The sequence below is a fragment of the Peromyscus leucopus genome, chromosome 5 (assembly GCF_004664715.2).
Source record: "Peromyscus leucopus breed LL Stock chromosome 5, UCI_PerLeu_2.1, whole genome shotgun sequence".
In the NCBI taxonomy this organism is placed as follows: Eukaryota; Metazoa; Chordata; class Mammalia; order Rodentia; family Cricetidae; genus Peromyscus; species Peromyscus leucopus.
The window spans coordinates 126,838,030-126,865,257 of NC_051067.1; the positions used below are offsets into that span (position 1 = coordinate 126,838,030).

A 27,228-nucleotide genomic window follows, 5' to 3' on the forward strand; every position below is an offset into this window, starting at 1 on the left:
ATGTCACAGCAATCGTGAACTCACAGCAGCTGTGGCTGATCAGACGCTAGGCCTGAATGAGTCTGGCCCTGCAATGGACAAGAAAGGGTCCTACAGGGTCCCACCACTCACTGCTGAACTTCTGGCTACCCACAGACTCTGGGAAAGAGGGCGTCACTGTCTCCAGCTGTTACCCACCGGTGAACCGACCAAGCCCAAACCCAGTTCTCAATTCAGAGTCCCGCTGTCGGTCCAGGTTAAACCCAGTGGGACACAAAACAGAACACAAATTCTTGAGTGTGGGGAAGAGATTTGGAGAGACGGTAGGAGGGGGAGGAAGGGGGCTGGGGAAGCACAGTGGGCCAGGTACATGGCAAGTATGAAACCGTCAGAGAGCAAAATAAAATGACAAAAATGTATTACTAATTCTGAGGAAGGGAGAGGAAGGAGAGACTAAATATGGAGAGTTTAAGACTCGGGGCAGCAAAATGTGTGAGGTGCACTTCTCACTAAGCAGGTCCAGGGTCTCCATCCACTCCCGCCAGCCACTCTCCTCTCCCCGGGGTTCTGGGAGACACATTCCATAACGTGGAAAGGCTGGAAAACACAGCTTCCCCATGGTCCTGAGCTCTGGAAGGACACCAAGAGCCCCGACCCAACCCGGAACCCGTTCACCCACTCCCAGAACTTCATTTTTGCTCAGGGAATGGCACACTGAGAACGGCCGTCCAGGGGGTCTGGTTTTCAATGTGTACGCTCAAAGCCTGTTCATGTGATATACCTCCGATGCTCAATCCAACCCAGAAAGCGTACATGAGGAAGGAAGAGAGCTCGCCCACTGTCATATGGGCGCTGCCCATCAGCAGGCCACCCTTGTACAGGACAGACAGCACAATCAGGTTTCCTGAGAGCCCAGCCTACAGGGGGGAGAAAACAAAGGTCAGTACGACCCAAGGCCTCTTGGGACACAAAAGTATAAACCAAGCCCTTTAATATATAACATTTCTTACAAAAAAGGTTTGAAATACAACAGTGAAGAAAATACTTGCGTCCCCACCTCAAAAGCTTAGACGCTATTGCCCCTCAGGCTGTTTCCCCCAAACTACTCAGCTTGTAAAAGGTGAGAGTAACAACCAGGCCTCCCTAACTGAAGATGAATCGGTGTGCTGTGTTCACAGCTCAGAGGAGATGGCCTCCACATGGACCTCCACATGGACCTGTCGCCCTGCCTCTGAGCTCTGCTCTCCAGTCTGGGAGCTTTGGGTCCCTACAGAGGCCTTCTTGGCGCTTCTGCCTCTCAGTCCATTAAACAGCCTCGGAGAGGTTCTTTCCAGTTTAGATGGACATGTTTCAATTATCCTTTTTTTCTGGTTTTTGTTTGTGTTTGACAGTCTCGCTATGCAGCCCTGGCTGACCCAGAACTCACGATGTAGACCAGGCTGGCCTCAAACTTACAACAATCTGCCTGTCTCAGCCTCCTGGGTATGCCCAGCACATATGTTGGTTTTCTATTCAGGGCGTCTTGGTACTTTGTGATCAGTTTCTTATACTTTCTTCTAGAATGTACTGGAGATATATAATCCTCAACAGAAGTAGCCAAATGAGATTACATCTGAAGGACCCAGAAGCCTGTGAAAACATGTTGTGGTACAGTCCTAAGGTCCACACAGCACAGTTACTCAATGCCAGTGGTTCTCAAAGCTGCCTGGCCACACACTGGGGATGAGCACCAGATCTTACAAGATCTTACACACACTACTTTTCTTTCTTTCTTCCTTCCTTTCTTCCTTCCTTTCTCTCTCTCTCTCTCTCTCTCTCTCTCTCTCTCTCTCTCTCTCTCTTCCTCCTCCCCTCCCTCCCTCCCTTTCTTTCTTTTTTCTTTTAAATGTGTAGCCCAGGCTGGCCTCAAACTCATGATCCTCCTGCCTCCGCCTACTTCAGCAAATCCTACTGGTGTGCGCCACCACAACCGGCCACTACTTTTCTCTGATTCCACTTTTTTGTTCCCCTCTTCTTCCCTTAAAATAGCTTAAAGTCCAAGTCATTCTTAGGGTTGAAATAAAATCACTTCTACTATAAGTCAAACAGTGAAGGAGAAGATGAATAGGAATCTCACTTACACAATTTAAGTAAAACATAGCTCTCTGAACAGATGAAGACAAGTTCCTTCCATATCCCAGGATCTAATCAATATTTATATGTATAATTTAGCTAATATTTGGCTTAAAGGGGCTTATTGGGAAATGTTATCATTTTTACTATTTTCTACAGAGAAAGTATTTTCCAGTTTCAAGTAACTCTGGACTTTGGAATTATAACCTGTTTTTATGTTCAAAAAAAAAAACATTTAAGTGGAAAATGCTGAACTCAATGTTGTATTTACATATCTATATCTATATAAAATAATGACTATAAATGTTTCTTTAAAAAGGAAAAAAGAAAAAAGAAAAAAATCACTTCTACTGTCAAGAGCCACAGAATGAAACTCTCTTGCACTCTCACTGCCCACAACGATCTACTTACTGCTCCGAAGAAGCCCGCCCGGGCCAGGGCCTCCTTCCGCGCTAGCAGCAGCAACTGGTCCACGTGGCTGGTGTACTTCTCCACTTCCATCGTCTCCTTCCCGAAAGCTCGGATGGTTCTTATGTTTCCAATGCGCTCCTCAGCGAGCTAAGAGGATTCAAACACATAGCACAGGGCTGGAGAGAGGGCTTCACAGCTAAGAATACTTGGTGCTCTTGCAGAGGACCTAGGTTTGATTCCCAGCACCCACGTGGTGGTTCACAACCATCTGTAACTCCGGTTCTAGAAGACCTGATGCCTTCTTACTTCCACAGACACCAAGCACACATGTGGTGCACAGACAAACATGCAGGCAAAATGCTCACACATACACACACACACACACACACACACACACACACACACACACACGGCGAAGGGAAGAGTGTCACATGGCAATCGACAGCAAAATTAAAAAGGAAGTTGCATGTGGAGCACAGCCAAGCAAGGTCACATAGCGAAGTGCAAGAATCCCTCTTGCTGACAGAAAATATAAACTGCAGGGCGGGAGAGATGCCGCAGGTGGTTACGAGTCCTTACTGTTCTTGCTGAGGAACTGAGCCTGGGCACATTAACCTCAGTGAGTAGCTTACAAGGCCTGCAACCCCAGCTTCAGGGAGTCAAATGCTCTCTTCTGGCGTCAGAGTGTATGTGTGTGTATGCATGTGCACACACACAGACACAGATACACACACACACAGACACAACACAGACACAGATACACACACAGTGCCCATACACTTTAGAAAGACAGACAGACAGGTAATAGGGCAGCAGAAGGAAAGACAGGTGGAAAGACTAAACTACAAAACATTAATGACACTAACTCCGAATTATCAGAGTTTTGGATTATCTGGAATTGTGGATAACAGTATTATCTATGTTTATGTTGTTTAATATTTTCATATTTCCAATAATAAAAAAGCACACTTTTTGAAACATGAAAATACAAGTATTTTGGGGCTTTAAAAGATAGTGCTGGGCTGGAGAGATAGCTCGGTTGTTGAAAGCATGTAATGTTATTCTAGAATACCTAAGTTTGATTTAGCACCCACATCAGGTACCATACAATGGTCTGTAACTCCAGCTCCAGGGGATCTAATGCCCTCTTCTGGCCTCTGAGAGTAACTGCATTTATGTATACATACATACATACATACATACATACATATAAAACTAAAAATAAAATGAATATTTTTTTGAAAAAAAAAACAGTACTACACAGTCTACTTTACTAATTAATGAAGGACATAGTGCCAGTTAGGTTTTTTTCCCAAAGTATATTAGTTTCTATTTTTATTTTTGTTTTTTAAGAAAAGGTCTAGAGAGAGGGAGCCTAGGTTAGTCTCAAACTCATGATCCTCCTGCCTCAGGCTCCATAATGCTGGGCTTACAGCTATGTCCCACCACAGCTGGTCATATTAGCTTTTTTTTGTCCTATCAGGAGCAATGATAGAAAACTGTGAGAAGTTGAAATAAGCAAGGTATGGAGGTTCACAACTGTAATCCTAGCACTTGGGAAACTGAGGCAGGAGGATTGCCATGAATCTGAGGCCAGCCTTGGCTACACAATGAGTTTCAGGCCAGCCTGGGCTACACAGCAAATTGGACATACTCTGGGGTAGGTAGCAAGCCAGGAGGAGAGCCAGGAGTAGAGCATTCCACATCTGTATTTCACTGAGGTCTACTGGGAGAAAAGGAAGGCACTTTCCTTCCCTGGTGCTGGTGCTGGAAAGGAACACACTTTTGCACACCATCCATTCTGCCTGTGGCTCTGAGCCCCACACCCAGATAACGCACACATGGGAGGTCAGTACCTGTGTGGCTTGTGCCAAAGAGTCCTGTGTGGCTTTGGACAGTTTCCGTAGATATCGTCCATAAATCACGGCGAGGATAGAGATCGGAGGTACCACACTCAGAACAAAGGTGGCCAGACTGGGTGACACAAAAAACTGTCAAGAACGAAAGTCAAGAGCATGTACTCCTTGAAGTGGCAAGGCATCCTCAGACCTACAGTGTGTAGGTGGGAAGACACTTGTCTCCAAGCCATGCCTCCTGATTGGGTTGGATTTTCCTGGCATCTTTAATTCTTACAAAACCCAACGTCAAAGCTGGCACAGGCCTTTCAATCCCAGCACTCATGAGGAGGCAGAGGCACGTGATCTCTATGATTGGAGGCTACCTTGCCTACATAGTGAGTTTCAGGCCAACCAGGTCTACACAGTGAGACCCTGCCTCAAAATCAAAACAAGCACAAAAACTCAAGTTGTGCATACTACCAAGGAGAACGGTGGCTGCGACAGCTGTAGGAAAGATGGAAAGAGCTTATCCTCTGGACAAGCCTAACATGCTCTAATATGCCAGCCCACATCTTCAACAGCAGACAGAGGGGCAGGATGGGATGAGGGTTCCGCAGAGAGGCCTATTCTGCTCTGCACTGGGCAAACCACATCATGAGTTCTAAACTCGGCCGTAATCACCCTAAAGCCATGACTGCCCAGAATTGTTTCCACCTGGATCAACCAGTTAGAGAAGTCACCAAAACACTCATCACGTTGCAGAACTGGGAAAGTTACTTAGGCCAGCAGGGCTGGATGGAACACAAACCCTACCCAGAGAGTGAGTCTGAACCACCAGAGATGAGCAAGACAGCTGTGGAACATGGGCCACCCAGCAGGGGCACAGAAAATGAGGTCTACATCCCTTCAACCTGATACTTGGTTCCCAAAGGGGTTCTTTGGCCTGGCTTTCTTGGCTGTCTCCACACCCTGGTCTTACACATCTCCAGGAAAAAAAAAACATTCTCAGATTAACACTCACTCAAGAGAGAGATAGGCCAGGTCAGGAGAGATAATCCCTATGTCCCCAGTCTGGGGCAATGTTCTTGCTTCTACATGCTTACAAAATGACAGGGACATCTCAAGCCCCTCGTGCTCAAAAGCCCTTGCCCTGAGAGCCCTGACAGAAAGCACCAAGAGGAACAGGCTAACGTACCATCATGCCAACACCAACTGAAGCCTGGGCCCCAGCCCTCAGTCCATCCGAGAGGTTTTCCGTCACTGAGCGCCCCAGGAGTGCGGTATCTGAGGAGAGGCGGTTAATCAATTCTCCTGTGCGGGTCTTATCAAAGAAAGCAACCTCTTGCCTTAGGATAGAGGAGAACAGTGAGGTGCGCAGCCTGTTTACGATGCTCTGACCTGCAAAGCAAACAGAGCAGTGAACAGTGAATGCAGCCACCTGCCACTCACGGGGCAGCCATATAAAAACAACCCGTGTCTACAGCCCGTTGTCAAAGCCAGTTTGTAGAGTAAGCACATCAGCTCAGTGGGTCCTGGCATGGCATGGACTCACACAGGCCAGCATGTTCACTTCCTGTTAGTAACTACAGATTGAGGATACAAGGAGAGTCGAGATCGTGATAAAGGTAACATGGGTTGGCAAGATGACTCGTCAGATAATGGTGCTTGCCATGCACACGTGACGACCTGAGTCATCAGCTGGAACCCTCAAACACACATAGAGGTAGGAGAGAACTGACTCCAGAACGTTTTCGTCTGACCTCACCATACGTGCATGCATGCCCACACATGTATGTAAATACACCATAACAGCAATAAAAATACATTTTAATTTTTTAAAAAGGTAAAATGTTCCTTGATGTGTGAGGAGCATCAGATACCCAGGCCTAGAGCCCATCTTACTAGCCACGTAGTCATGGAATGCAGTCCCCGGCTGCCAGCATTGGGGTGGTTCCCTGCCTGCTAACGAGACCTTTCTAAAGACATGACACTCAGGTTCCCATCCCAGTAGCTACACAGCATGAGCAGACAGGTCTTGCTTTCACTACCTGCGCAACCCTGACCACACAAAAGTAGAGAATAAATATACTGGATGATCATAATGTCATCTCGATGGGATGTGGGATCTATCCCCAAGGAATGCAACACCAGGCAGAGACTGGGGCCTGGGGCAGTGGCACTCGAAGCCCTGATATTACCCCAGGTCCTTCGTCATCTTTGAGATGACCCCCACCTAATGACACTGACCTGAAGACTGCATGAGGTAGACACGAATGGCGTTCGCAGCAGCACCACACAGGAACACACAAGTGAGGCCAGCACAGAGGTGAGTCAGGCTGCCGACATAGTCCCCGCTTGGGTTGGTGTAAATAACATCAATGATCTTCCCCAGGAAGAAAGGGGCCGACATGGTGATGACACTGGACACAGCGAGAAACCCAACAGCAGCTGGAAGACAGGAGCAACACTCTGAACTCACGCCACAGCACAGGGCAGGTGCCCAGCACAAAGGGCCTCAGACCTACAGCAGCCTCAGTGGCTGGGCTTTCTCCTCCTTCATCAATGGACCTGACTCAAGGAAGGACCAGATGGCTTCAGGTTAAGAACAAGAAGCATGGCTGTGAGGGGATGTGTGTGTGCACAGCTAGACAAGAGGATGTTATGGTTTGTGCATTCCTTCCTTGCTAGGAGAACCTGAGGCTAACCATGGACATCTGACTGGCCCCCTCCTGTCTGCTGGTCTCGGTACTCATTTCAGATCCTGCTTCTCATGCATTTCTGCTACATGCTGTTACTCCTTGGCATCTAAGTACACCTTAGCTGGATGGTCAAACTATCCAGGGAAACTTTTTCTTTTGTACGTATGAGGGAGGGGATGCTTTTTTGAGACAAGGTCTAACTCTGTAGTCCAGGCTAACTTCAAACTCACAATGTAGCCCAGGTTAGCTTTGAACTTTTTGTGACATATCGTAGCTTCTTGAGTGATGAGATTATAGGTATACACCATTGTGCCTGGCTTAATGTTCTTGACTGTGCTTCGTATTTCAAAGCTCTCTACATAAGCTTTGGAGAACAGTTCCTGGGATCCACTCTGAATGTAGTATGTCCCTTCTTAGTATTATTTCTCTGGGGAATACATGAAATGACAGTAATCAGGAAATTAATTGTCCATGTAACTAAACAACAGATAAGAGGGACAGAGGCTTATTAAGAAGTTCTAGCCAGGTGTGGTGATGAATGCCTGAAATCCCAGCACTTGGGAGGCAGAGGCAGATCTCTGAGTTCAAGGCCAGGCTATTCTACACAGTAAGTTTCAGGCCAGCCAGGACTACATAGTTGGCACAAACAAACAAACAAACAAACAAACAAAAATCTAAGAAAATCCAGTTGAAAAGAACACACATCACAGACAACCACATTCATATAGAAAGGAATATAAAAGTATAGGACAGGCAATTTTTTACTCATGAGCCTGGCAAAGATTACATGCTCACAATGTTGGTGAAGATGTGGGAAGGAGGCTGTCATTGGTGGGAACAGACACTGACTGATGGAGGAGCAAGTTTACACCAGCTACAAGTGAGGTCCTAGGTGAATAATCCCTTTGAATTGTAATGGACTTCTGAGAATTTTACTTACAAACTTCCACATCAAGTGTGGAGAAATAAATCCAAGGATGTGCAATTATAGCATTAATTATATCAGCAAAAGAATCAGTATCTTAAACACCCACCTAAACAGGGTAAGTTGAAGCTACTATGAAGAATTTATAAATATTAATCCATTATTATAAGGAATGAGGTAACTCTTTGGGTACCTACAGTTCAGCCGTGGGAACTGGGCCTGGCGACACAGAGCTGATATCCAGGAGGATCACAGGGTTCAAGTCTAACCTCAGCTACAGAGTACGTTCAAGAGCAGTCTAGGAAACTTAGTGAGACACTATCTCAAAATAAAGAGAACTTTGGATGTAGCTAAGTGCTAGAGCACTTGCCTAGCATGTGTGAAACCCTAGGTTCAATTCCCAGAACTGTTAATGCAGAGAAAGACAGACAGACAGACACATAGACAAAGACAAGAAATTGGTTAAAAAACAAGTCCTAGATAATAATACTAGCATCTTTTGGGTGTTTTCCTATTTTCTCTTTCCTCAGAGTTTATATGAGTACAGAACTTTTTGTTTGTTTGAGACAGGGTTTCTCTGTGTAGCCTTGGCTGTCCTGGATCTCATTCTGTAAACCAGGCTGTCCTCAAACTCAGTGATCCACCTGCCTCTGCCTCCCAAGTGCTGGGATTGAAAGCATGCGCCACCACCACCTGGCCGTACAGAACATTTTTGGAAGAATATTAAGAAACAACAGCCCATGGACTGGAGAGATGGCTCAAAGGTTAAGAGCACTGACTGTTCTTGCAGAGGTCCTGAGTTCAATTCCCAGCAACCACATGGTGGCTCACAACCATCTGTAATGAGATCTGGTGCCCTCTTCTGGCTTGCAGGAATACATGCAAACAGAACACTGTAAACATAATAAATAAATAAATCTTTAAAAATAGAAAAGAAAAAAAAGAAAGAGCAGTCCAGGCTCCTTTTAAGAGCAGTGCTGTGCCTGGGTGTAGGGTAGATCTGTTCCTCCAGGCTTCCCTGGTTTAGGACAACACACCTCTTCGGAGCCTTGCTGGTTTATGGCAGGACTACTGATGAATCTGGGAAGAGTTCCCTGGTCCCATCTGCAGAGGATGGGTACTTCTTTCTCCTTGGTCTAATGTTCACACTTCAGATAAAGAGATCATTCTAACACAAGCTTGAGAGAGCATGGGTCAGTGTGATGGTCTGAATAGGAAAGGCCCCATAGACTCATGTATTTGAATGCTTGGCCACAGAGAGTGGCACTATTAGGAGGTGTGGCCTCACTGGAGTAGATGTGGCTTTGTTGGAGGTGGTGTATCACTAGGTGGGAAGGTTCTGAGGTCTCTGAAGTTCAAGCCATGCTTGCTGTCTGCAGATCCAGATGTAGAATTCTCAGCTTCTTCTCCAGCACCATGTCTGCCAGCATGATGTCATACTTCCTTCCATGATAATAAATAAACTGAACCTCTGAAATTATAAGCCAGCCCCAATTAAATGTTTTCCTTTATAAGAGTTGCCATGGCCATGGTGACTCTTCACAGTAATAGAAACACTAATTAAGACAGACGTTAGTACCAGGGACTGGGGTATTGCTGTGATAGGCCTGGCCATGTATTTGTTTGGAGGAATGTGGACTTTGGTACTTTGGATTAGAAAAGCAGTTGATTGCTTTATTTATTGATTTTTTTAATTGGTTGATTGATATTTTTGTTTGTTTGATTGTTTTTGTTTTTTGAGACAGGGTTTTTCTGTGAAACAGCTCTGGCTGTCCTGGAACTCACTTTGTAGACCAAGTTGGCCTCAAACTCACAGAGATCCACCTGCCTCTGCCTCCTGAGTGCTGGGATTAAAGGCGTGCGCCACCATGCCTAGCTCAGTTAATTGCTTCAAGTGGAACTTAATGGCCCACCCTAGTAGGAACATGAAAGACAAGTGGTGTGATTTGAACTCTGGAGGTCTGGCACAAGGTTTCAGAGGAGAATGTTAGTATGCAGCCTAGAGACTATTCTTGGGATGTTATGGTGAAGAATGTGGCTGCCTTTTACCCTTGCCAAAAAAGTCTGCCTGAGGCTAAATTGAAGAGTTTTGGATTAATTGCACTGGCAGAGGAAATTTCAAAACAGCCGAGCATTGACTCCATTGTCTGGTTATTAGTGGCCACTCTTGTGAAGATCTGTGATGGAAAGGAACAAGCTGAGGAAGTTACAAAATGGACAATTTGAGGAGAAAGGGGGCACCAGGAAGTGGAGTGGAGCTAAATCCTGTGTTCAAGGCGATAAACAGATTAAAGAAAAGCCTGGTGTTAGATGGAATAAAGGAAAGATCCCACCCAGCTAAGCTTCCAACTTGTGAAAAGGAATTAAAGTGTAGGGCCGGATGTGGTGGTGCATGCTTCCTTTGATCCCAGCACTCTGGAGGCAGGAGGTAGAGGCAGGCAGATCTCTAAATTCAAGGCCAGTCAGGTCTACAGAGCGAGTTCCAAGACAGTCAAGCTTAGGCAGTGAAGAAAACCATTGAAAACAGAAAGCTGGTGAAGATGTATTTGAACAAGAGGGGCACGTTCTAGCCCCAGCAAGCAGCAGAGCTTGGCAGCTTTGGCCACGTGGTCCTGGCTTTAGAGTCAAAGACAGAAGAGAGGGATTATGGAATCTCTCTCCCTGACTAAGGAAAGCTGCTGAGGCCAGGTGTCTGGCAGGGGCGTCCCTTCATGGAGGCTCTGAGAGACCATTGTGTGAAGCTGTAAAGGTGAAATCTGAATTGCCTCGGAGACCTCAAGATGTTGAAGATGCCAGAGTCATAGAATACCTGCTGAGGAAAGCTGCTAACAGGGAGTGGGACCAGCCCAAGAGAACTGTTGCAGTCAACAAAGCCGAAAGGAGTTGGAGATCTGAAGAGCATGTTGACATCAGACGTGGAGATGCAGACTTTGGAGTTTGCCTAGATGGTTTTCAGTCTTGCTTTGGTCCAGTATTTCTTTATTATGTTCCTTTTCCTCCCTTTTTGAAAGGTAATGTATATCCTGTGCCATTATATGTTGGAAGTATGTGATTTGCTTTTCATTTTGATTTTTACAGGGGATCACAGTTAAAAGACTCTGTGAGTCTCAGAAGAGACTTTGAACTTTGGACTTTTGAAATAGGACTGATTGCATTTCTGCATTATGTTACGGCTACAAGCCATAGGGAGTGGAATGTGGTGGTCTGAATAGGAATAGCTCACATAGACTCATGTATTTGAACGCTTGGCCATAGAGAGTGGCACTATTAGGAGGTACGTCCTTGTTGGAGTAGATGTAGCTTTGTTGGAGGTGGTGTGTCACTAGTGGGTGGGCTTTGAGGTCTCAGAAGTTCAAGCCATGCCCAGTGTGGCATCTTCTTCCTGCTTCCTGCAGATCCAGATGTAGAACTCTCAGCTCCTTCTCCAGCACCACGTCTGCCTGTGTGCCACCATGCTCCCCACCAGGACAATAAAAGACTAAACCTCTGAAACTGTAAGCCAGCCCCAATTAAATGTTTTCCTTTATAAGAGTTGCCTTGGCCATGGTCTTTCTTTGCAGCAATAGAAACCCTAACTGAGACAACCAGGGAGTAAGCAGAGCTCTCAGCATATGTGTGGGGGCAGTGGGCTTTTCAGCAGGCAAAAGGCCTTGTTATCTTCATCCTAGCATCGCCTTTTCAAAGCACCAGCTCTGGAGCCTCACTTAAAATGAAGACATCTGACACTGCTTCCTGCCTTCCTGCCCTTCCTTTGTCTCCCACTTTCCCTCCTGGAATTCTAAACGTTATCACAGGCTTACTGTTTATGTCTGCTTTGCTTGCTGCTGTAAGTAAGTCCACCAGCCTCTCCTACAGCACACAGCAGGAACTCAGTCAGTACCTACTGAATGAATGAAGGGGCAGGGTGCCTTTGGCAAGGGAAGCAGGAAAGTATCTTACCAGAGCAAAGTCCTTTGCCAGCTCAACAGGGAAGGTCAGGCCTGGCCACTCAGGGAGTTCACACACCAGCTTTCAAAACTCATACTCAAGAGTGAAAACATCAGGGGCTGGAGAGATGACCCAGCCGTCAGCAGCACTTGTTGCTCTTGCAGAGGATCCTTGTCCACTTCCTAGCACCCACATGGTGACTCACACCCATCCATAACTCCAGTTCCAGAAGATCTAATGCCCTCTTCTGACCTCTGCAGAAACCAGGCATGCATGTGGTGCACATACATACATACATGTGCACATGCATAAAATAAAAATAAATAATTTTTAAAAAATATATCTTAAGCTGGGCAGTGGTTTCACATGCCTTTAATCCCAGCACCTGGGAGGCAGAGGCGTGTTAGAATTCCTTGCCACTCTCCCAGTTACATGACCATACATGCCCTGTCCAGTAGCCAGGCAAGATGCTTAGTCATCCTAGGGCCTTACGTCCTACATAATCCGTGCGCTGAGTGATCATGTAATCTATGCGCATGCGTGGCATAGCTACATAAACCCATATACTCGTGTGTGTGTGTGTGTGTGTGTGTGTGTGTGTGTGTGTGTGTGTATCTATAAAAGCAGGATCCACTTACCCCTCCCCTCTCTTTGTGCACAGTCATTCCATAGGCCTCTGCACACCTCTCTTGTTCCTTTCCCTTAATAAACTCTTATAGTGGGCTTTCTTGTACCTTGTGGCTCCCCCCCCCCCCCCCCCCCCCCACACAGTAAACAGCACTACTTAATGAATAACAAGGTGGATCTCTGTGAGTTGAGGTCAGCCTGGTCTACAGAGCAAGTTCTAGGACAGCCAGGGCTGTTTCACAGAGAAATCCTGTCTTGAAAAACAAAAGCAAAAAAACAAAAATCTCAAAGAAATAGAAAAACAACAACAAAACCCACAATCACAAGCTGGGTGTGTTGGCAAACCTGCAGTCCCATCCCATACCCAGGAGAGAGGGAGGAGTATAAGGTCATCCTCGGCTACCTATAGAGTTTGAAGCTATCTCAGGCTACATATATTAAGAACAAAAAACAAACCAACACAACTCATAATCTCAATCCAACTGGATAATGTGAACCAGGCCAGAAGTAATTCCCTTTTGATGTAAAGCAGCATGCTCCCAGGGATGGACAGGGCAGGGAGAGTGGCTGACTCTGTTCCACACAGCTCAACCCTAATTACTGAACTGGGAGATGCCATCCTGATGACTGAAGATCAGGGCAAAACCCTTCCCAAAGACTCTGCTCCTCTAGTTTTTCTTTTCTTTCCTTTCGCCCTTCCTTCCTTTTTTTTTTTTTAATTAAAAATTTTTTTCTTTGTCGTTTTGAGACAAGGTCTTGCTAGCCTGGAACTTCATATAAATCAGGTTAGGCTTGAACTTGCAGAGATCCTATTGCCTCTGCCTCTGAGTGCTAGGATTACAGGCGTTCCTGAACACATGCAGAGCAGGCTGGCCTCAAACTTGCAGTCATCTTCCTGCCTCTGACTCCTGAACGCCAGGCTTCTCTAGTTTTCTAAATGACACGAAGAATCTGCACTGTGTGAATGAGATATCTTTGGTTCCAACTGAGTTCCTACACAGTAGAGGCATCCATACAAAGATGAGGGGGTAACCTGATTTGCCGAAGCACGTCTGCAAGTTCAAGGCTAGCATGGTCTCCCTAGCCAGAACCAGGTCAGCCAGGGCTACACAGTGAGATAGAGTCTGAAAAAAAAAGGGTGGGTGGGTGGGTGGGTGGGGCTATTTAGCTAAATCCAAAATCATCCCAGTATATTCCATCTACTTATTAATTTATTCTACTATTATTTTTAAAATGATTTTAAAATTAATTTTATGTATATGGGGATCTATCTGCATGTACACCTGCATGCCAGAAGAGGGCATCAGATCCCATTACAGATGGTTGTGAGCCACCATGTGGTTGCTGGGAATTGAACTCAGGACCTCTGAAAGAGCTGCCAATGTTCTTAACCACTGAGCCATCTCTCCAGCTCCAATTTATTCTATTATTTAAAAACATTTTTAAGGTTGATTTATTTTACTTTATATGTATGAAGGCTTTACCTGTATGCATGTATGTTAGAACTCCTGGAACTGGGGTTATGCATGGTTGAGAGCCACATATGGATGCTAGGAATCAAACCCTAGTTCTCTGTAAGAGCAACCAGTGCTGAGCCATCTCTCTAGGCCCAATTTATTTATTTTTAATTCTGTGTATACACGTGTGTATGGGTGCCTACAGAGGTCAGAGCTGTCAGATCCCCAGGAGCTGGAGTTTTACGTGGTTGTGAGCTGCCTTATATGGGTGCTGGAAAATAAACCTTGGTCCTCTGGAAGGATGATACACACTCTCAACCATTGAGTCTTCTCTCCAGTCCCAAATTTACTGATTTATTTTTATGCAGGGCCTCATGTAGACCAGGATATCCTCAAACTAACTATGCAGCCAAGGATGATAGTTCTTCTACCTCCTGCTCTAGAATGCTGGGATTAGAGGTGTGTGCCAACATGCCAGGTTTTATGCAGTGCTGGGATCAAACCCAGGGCTTTGTGTGTGCTCGGTCAAGCACTCTGCCAACTGAGATATTATATCTCAACCCTAGGTTTATTTCACTATTGTGTACCCCTTTGTATTACAATCTGTAGTGGTTTGAAAGAAGATGGCCCCCATAGGCTCATAGGGAGTGGCACTATTAAGAGGTGTGGCCTTGCTGGAGCACATGTGGCCTTGTTGGAGGAAGTGTGTCTCTGGCAACAGGCTTTGAGGTCTCAGATGCTCAAGCCAGGCCAGCGGCTCACATTCTCTTCCTGATGTCTGCAGATCCAGATGTAGAACTCTCAGCTGCCTCTCCAGCACCATGTCTTCATGTGCACCATGCTTCCCGCCATGATACTGCACTACACCTCTGAACTGTAAGCCAGCCCCAATTAAACGTTTTCCTTTATAAGAGTTGCTGTGGTCATGGTGTCTCTTCACAGCAGTAAAATGCTAACTAAGAATCTGAATGTAAATAAAATGGATTTTGGTCATCTTGATTCTTGGGATATGGGGCTGTGGATTCCATATGGGGCTGTGGAATCCATATGGGGCTGTGGAATATCATGTTCCACCCTAAATCCCGGTCCTCACTCTGTGACTTGGGATTCCCTCTCCACCACGGTGCGGCTTCTATTGCTCTCATCTGGCCTGATGAGCCCCAGTGGCTTCTACTGCTGTTTCCTGACTGATGCTCTCAAACATGTGACCTTATCCTCATTCTACTGAGTCCTGGTGTTCAGATGGCTCGGAGACAGTAAACGCAGATGGTCTCAGGTCTGCGACATAGGTGTGGGAGGTCAGAGGCTCAGGGGGGTCAGGAAAGCTGGTTCTAAAGGGGAGCCTAACAGCAAAAAAACCTGGCTCTGCCACCAACATGTCTGACCCAACACAAGCCATTCAAATCCTTTTTGCCTCAATTTTTCCTACTATAAACAGCAAAACAACGACAACACCCTCTCACCGAGCTGCCCTGAGGAGATTACACACACAGAGAAAGCATCTGGCATGGGGCCCAGCAGCTAGTAAACAAGCACACAGCTACATCCTTTATCAATCCTGCTGTCAGTTCAGAAATGACCTCTGCTGTGGTTCAGTCCAGAGATAATTCAGCTGTTCTGTCACAGAGACCTGGGACTGGAAGGAAAAAGGCAAAAAGGCAGCTTCCTCAGGAGAGTGGTAGCTGTTTGCAGACATGCTGGGATCTGGCGGGGGTCAGGGAGACATTTTCAGGGATGGTGTGACAGGGAACAGGGTGGAGGGCAGTTTCTTCCCGTAAGCTGAGGAAAGGAAGTGAAGATTGGGGGCTGAAAACCTAGAATGAAGTTGAGCAAGAAACAGGGGTTCAGGAGATACTCGGATCCCCGGAGTAGCCCCCACATCTCAGGCCGTTCCTCTTGTCCCTCAGCCCTGTCCTGCTGGACCACTGCTCTGCCTAGGCTTCAGGAAACAGCAGCTGTAGGCAGTCTCCATCCTTTCCTCTCTGTATTTCACTATGGTCACCCCTCAGGCATATCTACAGAAGTCAGCCACAAACTCAGCCATAGTTCCAGGCAGGCATCAGCTTTCAAGAACAGTCATTATCAAGCCGGGCAGTGGTGACACACACCTTTCATCCCAGCACTTGAGAGGCAGAGGCAGGTGGATCTCTGTGAGTTCAAGGCCAGCCTGGTATACAAGTGAGTTTCAAGACAGCCAGGGCAGGGTTGTTACACAGGGAAACGCAGCCCTTACCAGTAATTCAAGAGAGCAGCAGGCCTTAACCCTGCATACCTGCACTGTCTGAAACACGAAGGGAAAAGAGTAGAATGTACCATCCAACAGTCTAACTACAGTCTAGCTGGGAGCCCGCTCTGTGAGCCAGAAGATCCAGCACTCTAAGCATCTTCTCATCTTGGGGTCCACTGATCACTGGGACAGCTGAGCCCTGGCCTCCTATCTGCTAAGCACACAGGAAGCCTGAACAAGTACCTCTTGTCTGCTTTGTGCACATCCAGATGATGCCGGGCTCAGCACCTTCTGAGGGTCCTTGTGGCCAAAGTGATAAGAAAAAACTTATCAATGCAAAATGGCTCTGGGTAGCACTGCAGACATAGTGATACCAAGACAGCCAAAATCCTGTAGGAGCGGGCTGGCTGCCTGGAGGAAGAGTCATCATGCTACTTCTGCTCTGGGCAAGCATCTACAGACATTTCAAACAGGAGGTCCTGTTTTCCAACATCAAAATCTTCTGGGGAACAAACTGCTGAAGAGTGGGGAAGGAAGGGCTATTACTGAAACACACCCTGCAGTTTAGGGGATGTTAACTTTCTCTAAAATGAGAAAACTAACATCAGAAGCCAGGCAGTGGTAGGGCACACATTTAATTCCAGCACCCGGGAGGCGGAGGCAGGCAGATCTCTGAGTTCAAGGCCAGCCTGGTCTACAGAGCAAGTTCCAAGTCAGCCAGGGCTACAGAGCAAAACATCTCAAAAAACGGGGAAGAGAAAGAGAGAGGGGGGTGGAGAATCTAACATCAGAATTTCTTCTCTTATTACCTGCTTTTTAAGGCTTTTTAAATTTTATTTATTTTCATTTTATTTGCGTTGGTGTTTTGCCTGCATGCATGTGTGAGGGAGTCAGATCCTGGAACTACAGACCACAGTTGTTAGCTGCCATGAGGATGCTGGGAGTTGAACCTGGGCCCTCTGGAAGATCAGTCAGTGCTCTTAACCGTTAAGCCCCTCCCCCCACACTTTCGGGACTCTTTAATGAAATAATGACAGGTATGATAGCTCATGCTTATAATTTTAGCATTGGGGGAGTTGAGGCAGGAAGATTGTTGTGTATTTGTGGTCAGTTTTGGCTACAAAGTCATATCTGTCTCAAAAACCAGACAGATAGACAGACAGACACAAACCTACACAACAGCTCTGTTCCCCCAGCATTTCAGAGATGTGCCAACTCTTGCTTAGCATGATCTATTACAAATTAACGGTGACCACGACTTCCTTTTACATTCACCAGCACCAACAACCAGGCTGGCTTTACCTATAATGACTTCTGAAGAGAACACAGGCTACATAAAGAGTTCTTCTTCAGAAGCCCTGAAGACAGAATAGGTTTACTATCTACTTAGAAGCCTTAAGAATTCCTAGCACTTGGGAAGTTGAGGCAAGAGATCTCAAGTTAGAGGCCTGCCTGGACTACAGAGCAGGCCCCTGACTCAAAAACAAGCCCACTACCATGCCAACTGCAGTAAGGTTAATTCCCAAATCATACGTTTGATGTTTCAGTAAGGCAGACTGACTGCTCTGATGATGGAAGTTGGTAGAGTTTCTGACTTATTCTAAGGCAGACTTCACAGCATGCTGTCAGGTCACAGGTCAGAAATGACAGACAAGGGCAGACAGGGAAGGGCTAGGTGGCACCAGCAGAGCCTGACTCCCCTAAACTTTGAAATCTGAAGTTTCAGAAGCAGAAACCTAGGTTCTTAACCCAGCCCCTCATAGTCTGGGCACACCCAGCTGCCCAGGTTTCCAAGCTCCTCCATGCACACTCTGCTCTGTACCCCCCACTCAAGAATATATTTTAAACCTGGGTTTGGTGGCTCACACCTGTAATCCCCCACTCAGAAGATGGACAAAAGGATCAGGAGTTCAAGGTCATCCTCAGCTACACAGTGAGTTTGAGGTCAGCCTGGACTACATTAAACCTGCCTCAATAAAACACAGAGGAGGGGGCTGGAGAGATGGCTCGAAGATTAAGAGTACCAACTGCTCTTTGAGAGGACCTGGGTTGAATTCCTAGCACCCACATGGCAGCTCACAACTGTCTGTAACTCCAGTTCCAGGGGATCCGACATCCTCACAGAGGCATGCATGTAGGCAAAACACCAATGCACATAAAATAAAAATAAACAGTTCATTAAAAAAAAATAAAACACAGGGGTAAAAAGGCTTACAAAATAGCCAAGAAGAAAGGGACTTTTTCCATTAAAATCCACGACAACCATAGTAAAGTGTGTCTTCTTATACCTAAGGACTCCACACCCTCCTAACTTCTGTAGATGGCAGATCCATGTGCCCTTGCTCCATAAACACCCTTCTCCGAGCCCAATCTCTCCCAAACAGAGTCATTTGTACAGCGAGGGACTCAGCAAACAACTTGGGGTCCTGCCTGTTTCAAGAGTTGTAGGACAAGGTCCTTCCCTTTGCAAAACCCCCATGCCTATCTCCATTTCATCTCTAATTCAAATATTTTCCTGCCCACTAAGCAGGGAATCCCAGCAGGAGCAGGACTCCATGCGTCTGTTCCCAAGGCAATCCCACAGAAGGAGGGCATAATCCATAGTCACAGAAGAAATGTAGATCTAGAAAACCCTCAGGACTCTCTAGATCTCAGTAGGTCTTTGCTCCAAACATCCCTCCAGTGACTGCTAAAAATGGGGAGTTACAGGATATTTTCATTTAGACTCAGCCAATTCTGATTTCTTTTTTAAAGTCACTCATTGATTCGTTTGAGTTACTGTCTAGTTTCTTTATGCTGTGGCCAATGCCTGGTACTGACCGATTAGGGAGGTGACAGCTAGCATGAGGTTCACAGTGCTCAGCTTCATGTGAAATATTGCTGGTTTGCTTGATACTGTGTAGCCCTAGTGATGTTTTTAAAAACATTATAAACGTATAATACAAAGTAGACATGGTTCTGGCAAAAACTTTTTTCTTAAAGGAGTAAACTCCAGTTTATTTAGACAATGCCCCAAAGCAGACGCTGCCAACAAGCTGATGGGGGCCGATCTAAATATTCTGGTAACCGGCTCTACTGACCTCACTCGGTGAGCGCCCGCCAGTTAAGAAAAGGCACCCATAGCCTTCCAACAGGTGTCTGCAGATCTGAACGCCCTTGTCGAGGCCGAGGTCAGGTCGGGGCCCACCGCAGCCCACTGGTCCCCCAGGGTTCCTACCTGACAGCCTCCCGCGCTCAGGGCGCACCAGCCCCAGGAGCTTCCACACTTCTGAGCCCCGGGTCGCCGCGGGCCGCTGCCGCGAGTCGTTCCCAAGGTCTCGCACATTGGCGGCGGCTGCCGGGACTCCCTGGAACCTGGCGAACAGGGGATGTGAGCCGCGGGGTCCTGCCAGTATCCAGCACCTGCGGGCCCCTGAGGACGTGGCCCACCGCCCCACGCCACCGGGCAGTCGGGAGAGGGGCGCGGGAAAGCGGAGGCCCGGGGTCGGCTCATGGATTAGGGACGTCCAAACGCGCAGGAGCGGGTTCCACTCAGAAGCCAGCCATGTCCTAGAGGAGACGGCCGGGGCCCACGCACGCACGGCAGGGCCCCGGCGCGTAATCAGCAGCAGCGCCCTCCCAGGGGGGCTGCGCATGGCGCTGCGTCTGCCTGGAGAACCTCACCCGCCGGCCCGGCCGCACGCCCCGGGACCCTCCCGGCCCGGCCCGAGCGCAGGGCGGGGACGCAGCAGCGACCCGCCCCTCCCGCCCCATCGGGCGGGCGCCCGGGCCGCGCCTTCCGCCGCGCAGGGACCACCCCTGGGCGGCGACCAGCCGGTGGCTCCAGAGCAATGCCTGGTCTAAGCGGCAGTAGCAAGCGCCTGCGCCCGCGAGCTGCACGCGGAAGATTTTTCGCGCTCTAGAGCCCTTCGTTTGCGAACCCGGGAGCGTCAGAGCTCTTTCTCTCGCCGGAGACAGGCGGAGTGCGCACGCGCGGTGCTCAGGTCGCTGACTACAGACCAAGGCTGAGACCATTGGGTGCAGGATGGTACCTAGTCGCTCAGTTCTTGGGCCGCTGTGGTGCGGTTGGTGGACAGTGAAGTCTCCACATCTTGGAGGACTGAGCAATGTAGGAGGTTCCGCAGAGGCCGGGACTCCGGAGCTGCACCGCGTAGAGGCCCAGAGAGCAAAAGTGGCCTCGCCTGCAGTGGTCTTAAGGAGAGCAGCGGGGGTGGGGGTGGGAACCGTATGGAGGCTCAGGGTGAGGAAGGGGGAGAGTGTGCTGAGCCAGAACGAAATGCAAGAGAGAGGCACTCGCCATTGGTTAAAAATGTATGAGTTCAGCCGGACGTAGTGGCACACGCCTTTATTTCCAGCACTTGGGAGGCATAAGCAGGCGGATCTATGAGTTCGAGGACAGTCTGGTCTATACAGTGAGTTGCTGGACAGCCCGAGGGACATATTGAGACCTTGTCTCATAGAAAAAAGATAATAATAAAAATTTTAAAGATGGGTTCACAAAACAACCTAAAATAAGTACTTTAGTTCAATAGTCCTAAAAACCAACACGAATGCGGGGGCGGAGGGGGACCTTAAGGAACACAACATCAGACTTTCAAACGCAGAACCTGTCTCTGAATTTGCAGGATTCTTCCTCTTTTTACCCCAATCCCAACCCTGGAAACGTCACTTATTAAACTGGGGGGTGGGGGGAGATGATACAGCTCAGCTGATAGAGCATTCCCTTCACATCACCAGGTCACCTGAGTTCAGACAGAAAAAAAACCAAAACCAAGCAGGTGGCGGAGTTTTTTTTTCTTTCTTTTTTTTTTTTTTTCCTCTCTTAGAAAATTTCCATGTTTGGCCTAGACATATTGGGCATGCCTTTAATCCCAGCACCCAGAGGCAGAGGCAGGTGAATCCCTTTGAGTTCCAGGCCAGTGGTCTACATAGTGAGTTCCAGGATAGCCAGGGCTACATAAGAAAACCCTGTCTCAAAACAAAAAACAAAACAAAACAAAACAAAAAAACCAACAAAATATTGATATAAACAATTTCCATATTTGTCTGGATTCCTGAGAATCCAGAATTTTAGCATCTTTTATGTTTTCACTCTCAAACAAGAAAGACCCCACCCACACCTGGAAGTTATGAGGTAGAGAGGGATGAGCAGCAATGTGAGTGAGGTTAACCCTGCCTTTTACAAGTTGGGGAAGTGGGAAGCAGGCATGTCCTTCTTTAAAATCCAGCTCTGAAGCCCAGTGAGACTTGAGTTTTCTTAAGTGGCCTCCCCATCAGTGCAGAAATTCTAAACCCCAGGGTGTCACAGTGTGAACTGCACTCCACTAGCTCATGAGGACTCAGGTCCCTTTCAATGCCCCACAGAGTACCTCCTTCTCTTTTTGGAACCTAGCTGAACGGCGTCAAGGAATGAATATTGTACAGGATGGCAAAAGTAACCACTTTAAAAAAAATTTATTTATTTATTTATTATGTATACAGCATGTATGACTGCAGGCCAGAAGAGGGCACCAGCTCTCGTTGTAGACGGTTGTGAGCCACCATGTGGTTGCTGGGAATTGAGCTCAGGACTTCTGGAAGAGCAGTCAGTGCTCTTAACCTCTGAGCCATCTCTCCAGGCTCCAAGTAACCACTTTTTAAAAGCTGTTATTATTTTATGTGTATGAGTGTTTTGCTTGCATGTATGTCTGTGTACCACATTCACCTGGGAAGGGTGTAGGATCTCTGGGAACTGGGGTTACAGATGGTGATTACATGCTGGGGAATTGAACCCTGGTCCTCCAGAAGAGCAGCAGGTTCGGGGATTACAGGTCATGCCACCCTGGAGGCTGAAACAGGAAGATCACCATGAGTTCAAAGCCAATCTGGTGCTGGGTTGCAGTGGCGCACACCTTTAATCCCAACACTTGGGAGGCAGAGCCAGGCGGATCTCTGTGAGTTTGAGGCCAGCCTGGTCTACAGAATGAGTTCCAGGACAGGCACCAAAGCTACACAGAGAAATCCTGTCTCGAAAAACAAAACAAAGCAAACAAACAAACATAAAAAGCCAATCTGGCCGGGCGTTGGTGGCGCACGCCTTTAATCCCAGCACTCGGGAGGCAGAGCCAGGTGGATCTCTGTGAGTTCGAGGCCAGCCTGGGCTACCAAGTGAGCTCCAGGAAAGGCACAAAGCTACACAGAGAAACCCTGTCTCGAAAAACCAAAAAAAAAAAAAAAAAAAAAAAAAAAAAGCCAATCTGACTACATATAGAATGCCAGGCCACGTAGACTCATAGTAAGACCTTGTCTCAAACAAACAAACAAGCAAAAAAGAAATGAGGGCCAATGAAATGGCTCAGTAAATAAAGGTGCATTCTGCTGAGCCTGGGTTGAATTCTCAGAACACACTTGGTGGAAGAAGACTGACTCCAACAGGTCGTTCTCTGACCTATGTAGGTGTGCTAAGGCATACTCATGCCCACACAACTACACACATACACACACAGATGTAATAAAAAATAATTAAATGAATGAAAAATTAAAAAGCAGGGAAATAATCTGAAAATAATTATCCCCCCCAAAAAAATAGTACACTTGAACATACACAGTGAGACCTTGTGGATGGGAGGAAGGAATGAAAGACATGGATTACTCCAGAAATTAGGACAATCTCCTTGGCTTCTATAAAAGCACAAGGAATGCTCTAAAATATGCTGGCAAGGAAAGAAGCAGGCTACTTAGAAGTGGGCGAGTCACTGGCACAAAATCCCCCAGCACTCGGGAAGCAGAGGCCAGTGGGTTTGGTTTCTGTGGGTCCAAGAACAGCCTGGTATACACATCATGTTCCAGGCCAGACAGAGCTATACAGTGAGACCGACTTGAAAAAAGCAAACAGACAAACAAAATAGTACAGAATCCCCAAGCAACACAGGGAAAGGCTTAGCAATGCTGGGATCAAATGGAAGTTCAAGTCCTGCCCACAAGACAGAAAGAGCCCTGGGTGGAGGTGTGACTGGCCAGGAGGAGTTCTGGCCTTAGGTGAACAAAACCTTAAGAGGCTTAGTGGTTCATGGGTGTCAAATTCTAAAGTGATCTCTAGAGGAAACTTGAGAGCAGTCCCTACCTGCTGGGGCTAGTATATTCAGAGGACAACAGAGCAAATACATAGGGTACAGTGGGAGCAGAAGTAAACAATGTCCTGGCTTGCAATCCAGGAACTGAGGGAGAGCTCTGACCAGACCTGTAGCTTGTATTTGGAGCTTGAGTGGTGGGAAGGTTGATGCCTGGAGACGAATTATGTAGCGAGCGGCCACAATGTCATAGACCCCAGTCTAGTAGAAGTGTGTTAGAAATTGCCTTGAAGCTTCTGGTGACTCCACACTCCGCTTTCTGAGGACGCTGCAGCTAGAGCCTCAGGAAGACAGGGCAGCAAAGTTTGCTGCAGCATCTCAGAAGAGTCCAAAAAAAGGGCTGGTCCCTTCAAATGGCCGGGTTGAAATGCCAACTCCCAGTCCAGAACCTTGTCTGGAAACTAGGGATGGCAGATGCAGTTCACTGAAGAGGAGACAAATGAGAAATGAACCCTCCCTCCAGAGCCTGAACATGGGGGAGTGGTGCTCATTAGTGGTTAACCTGCCAGGTCCTCACCCAAGGGGGAACAGTCTGCCAGCAAGCCATGTAAAGCTGTGAGGAGACAGGAAAGACTACCCTGTGATGCTGAATGCCAGACGTCTCTCCTCCAGAATCCTGAGATAACAGCCTTGTGTCTTAAGACACTAAATCTGTGGTACATCATTATGGCAATGCCAGCTGACTTACTTAAAACACAACATAACCTGTCACCCCAACTGCTTGAGAGGCAGAGATGGAAGGACGGCTTGAAAGACCTTGTCTAAAAACACACTTATAAAATAAGTTGTCACAGTGGCTCACACCTGTAATTCTAGAACTGGGGAGGCTGAGGCAGAAATGTGATGGATTTTAGTCCAGCCTGGGCTACAGAGGTGGGACCTCTGTTTCAAGCATAAAAACAACAACAAAAAAAAAAGCCAGGCATAATGTCATAGGTCTTTGATCCCAGCACTCCTAGCACTCAGACAGACCTCTGTAAGTTCAAGGCCAGCCTGGTCTACAAAGTAAGTTCCAGGCCAGCTAAGTCTACACAGTGAGACTGTGTCTCAAAACAGTACCAACAAAACAATAATAAATAAAATAAGACAGTGAACCTAATTCTATAGGTTTACAATATTTAGATACAGTATTTTTTTTAAGAGCCTGGGGTTAGATTCATATATAAGGAAACATTATACAGAGCTAGATAGCTCAGCAGTTAAAAGGCTACTGCTCAATGGGCATGGTGGCACACGCCTTTAATTCCAGGACTCTGGAAACAGAGGTAGGTAGATTTCTGTGAGTTCGAGGCCATCCTGGTCTACATAGTGAGTTCTAGGACAATACACAGCGAAACTCAGTCTTTTAAAAAAAGGGGTGGGTGGGAATGGAGAGATGGCTTGGCAGTAATTGCACTGGCTGCTCTTCCAGAGGACCCGGGTTCAATTCCCAGCACCCACATGGCAGCTCATAACTGTCCGTAACTCCAGTTCCAGGGGATCTGACACCTTTACACCAATGCACATAAAATCAATTTATTTTTTAAAATAAATAGTTTTGTTTTTATAAAAGAACCCATTGCTCTTGAGTTCCCAGAATTCACATCAGGCAGCTTACAACTGCCTATAACTCCAGCTCCAGAGGAATGTAGTAACTCTGGTCTCTGTGGGCACCTGGATTCATGTGCACATACAATACACACACACACACACACACACATACACACACACACACACACACACACACATTTAATCCTGGAATGAGTTATTGGATGTTTGGAAATCCATTAATATACCGTCTTAATACACATAAGAAGAAAAATAATGACTAGCTCCATAGAATCTGAAAAAAAAAAAAAAAAAAAAACCTGAGAAATCAACACTTATTTTAAAAAAATATGAAAGCAACACCTGATAACCATCAGGTTATTTTGGTGGTGGGATTTTTTTTTGGGGGGGGGAGGGTTGCTGTGGTTTGTTGAGACATGCTGTCACTGTTGGATTTTTGTAGAATGTCCTGGTAGTTGTTACTGTCTTTTGTTTTTTGACAACATCTCTGTATATAGTCCTGGCTGCCCTGGAACTCCCTGTGTAAGCCTGGGCTGGCCTCAGCCTCCCAGTGAGTGTCCTGGTGCTCCCTCCTGACTCCTGTAATTGCAGGTGTGCACCACTAAGCCTGTGAATTCATGTGATGAAAGGTATATTTCTTAGTTTTTGTTTTGTTTTTTTTTTTTGGTTTTTGAGACAGGGTTTTTCTGTGTAGCTTTGTGCCTTTCCTGGAACTCACTCTGTAGCCCAGGCTGGCCTGCCTCTGCCTCCCGAGTACTGGGGTGAAAGGCGTGCACCACCACCGCCTGGCTATTTCTTAGTTTTAAACCAGCCTCTTTCTTAACTTCATACAGTCCTGTTCAGCTCCAGGACAGAGAAGGGAAGTTGGTATCTACATGGCTGTTCAACAGCACACTAGAAGCTGGGTGTGGTAGCTCTCAACTATAATGCTAGGACTCCTGAAGCTGAAGCCAGAGGATTGCTGTGTGTTCAACACCAGCCCAGGCTATACAGTGAGTTCCAGGTTAGGCTGAGCTGCACAGAGAGATCTTGTTTGATTAAAACAAAGAAACAAAACAGCTAATAAGTAAAAACAAGCAAAAAAAAATTCTGATGGGGTTTTTCAGCTAAATTAAGTGCTGAAAATAGTTTTTAGGTTGTCAAAAAATTACAAGGCATGGCTGTCTCATACAAATATGAAGTCCAACTGTGCCAAAGGTTTATTGCTAAGCAATCAATGAGGGACCAACAGATGCTGAGCATGAGAAAGTTCATTCTTTAATTAGGAAAGATTCTTATTTCAAAGACACAATAAACTTGATACATTCATTACACACAAACCTAGTTAATTTTCAACATGGCAACACCTGATAATATTTTAGGTTATCTTTACTCTGAAATATCATTTGCCACACTGTCAGCTTTCCTTATCTTTCTCCCTCAGAGCTGGAAATACCCTAATCAGCTGTAAGCAGCACAACAAACACAGGTTTCCTAGCAGGCCTGTAAGTCACTGGACACTGAGACAACTTTGATGATCTTTTTGCCTGGAGCTTTTGGGGTTCAGAAACTCCTTATACAGTGCAGTCCCATCTCAAACTCGGTGTTTTCCAGCCTGGCCTTGAACTTTGGCCCCAGCCCCCCTGCCTCTACCTCCCAAATGATAGGATCACAGGTATGAGTCACTATGCCCAGCTTCTTTAGGGTTTTATAATTCAACCCCAAACCCTGGAGAAATGGCTGAAACAATGGGTCAGTGCCCTTAACAACCTGTCGATCGCCATGTAGGCTTCTGCAAAATCTTGCTTTTCTGCCCCACTTTGTGGTTTTAGAGCATTGGTTCTCAACATGTGGGTAACGTGGGTCAATGCTGCAACCCTTTAATACTGTTCCTCATGTTGTGGTGACCCCCAACCTTAAAATTATTCCATTGCTACTTCATTGCTGTAATTTTGCTGTTGTTATGCATTATAATGTAAATATCTGATATACAGGATATCGGATATGTGACCCCAAAGGGGCTGGGACCCCCATGTTGAGAACCACTGCTCTGAAACCACAAAGTGGTTCAAGTGGGGAAGGCAGAAAAGCAAGATTTTACAGAAGCCTACAAGGCAATCAGCGGTTGTTAAGGGCACTGACCCACTGATTCAGCCATTTCTCCAGAACCTTCTGTTCCAGGAAGCAAGTGAAGTCCAGCTTGGCGAGGAAGCAGAACCAGCAGCAGTGCTTTCCATAAATCACCACATAAACGAATGAAGTAGATCTAATAATTGATCTTCTGGGGCATGGTGGCACACACCTTTAATCCCAGAACTCCAGAGACAAAGGAGGTGGATCTGAGTTTGAGGCTAGCCTGGTCTACAGAGGAAGTTTTAGGACAGGCAGGG

The 27,228-nt window shown here is 46.7% G+C and overlaps 1 protein-coding gene across 1 annotated transcript in view; it reads right to left on the reverse strand.

The window, feature by feature from the left end:
* Abcb10 (ATP binding cassette subfamily B member 10) overlaps positions 1-19,922 on the reverse strand; it is a 34,252-nt gene extending 14,330 nt beyond the window's left edge. The window contains exons 1-6 of the mRNA XM_028856350.2: positions 19,420-19,922; positions 6,588-6,788; positions 5,536-5,738; positions 4,359-4,493; positions 2,503-2,649; positions 761-896 (exon numbers count right to left, since the gene is read on the reverse strand). Coding sequence (XP_028712183.1) covers positions 761-896; positions 2,503-2,649; positions 4,359-4,493; positions 5,536-5,738; positions 6,588-6,788; positions 19,420-19,837 — 1,240 coding nt within the window. The 5' untranslated portion in view covers positions 19,838-19,922. The remainder of the gene's footprint in view (positions 1-760; positions 897-2,502; positions 2,650-4,358; positions 4,494-5,535; positions 5,739-6,587; positions 6,789-19,419) is intronic.
* Between the last annotated feature and the right edge of the window lie 7,306 nt (positions 19,923-27,228).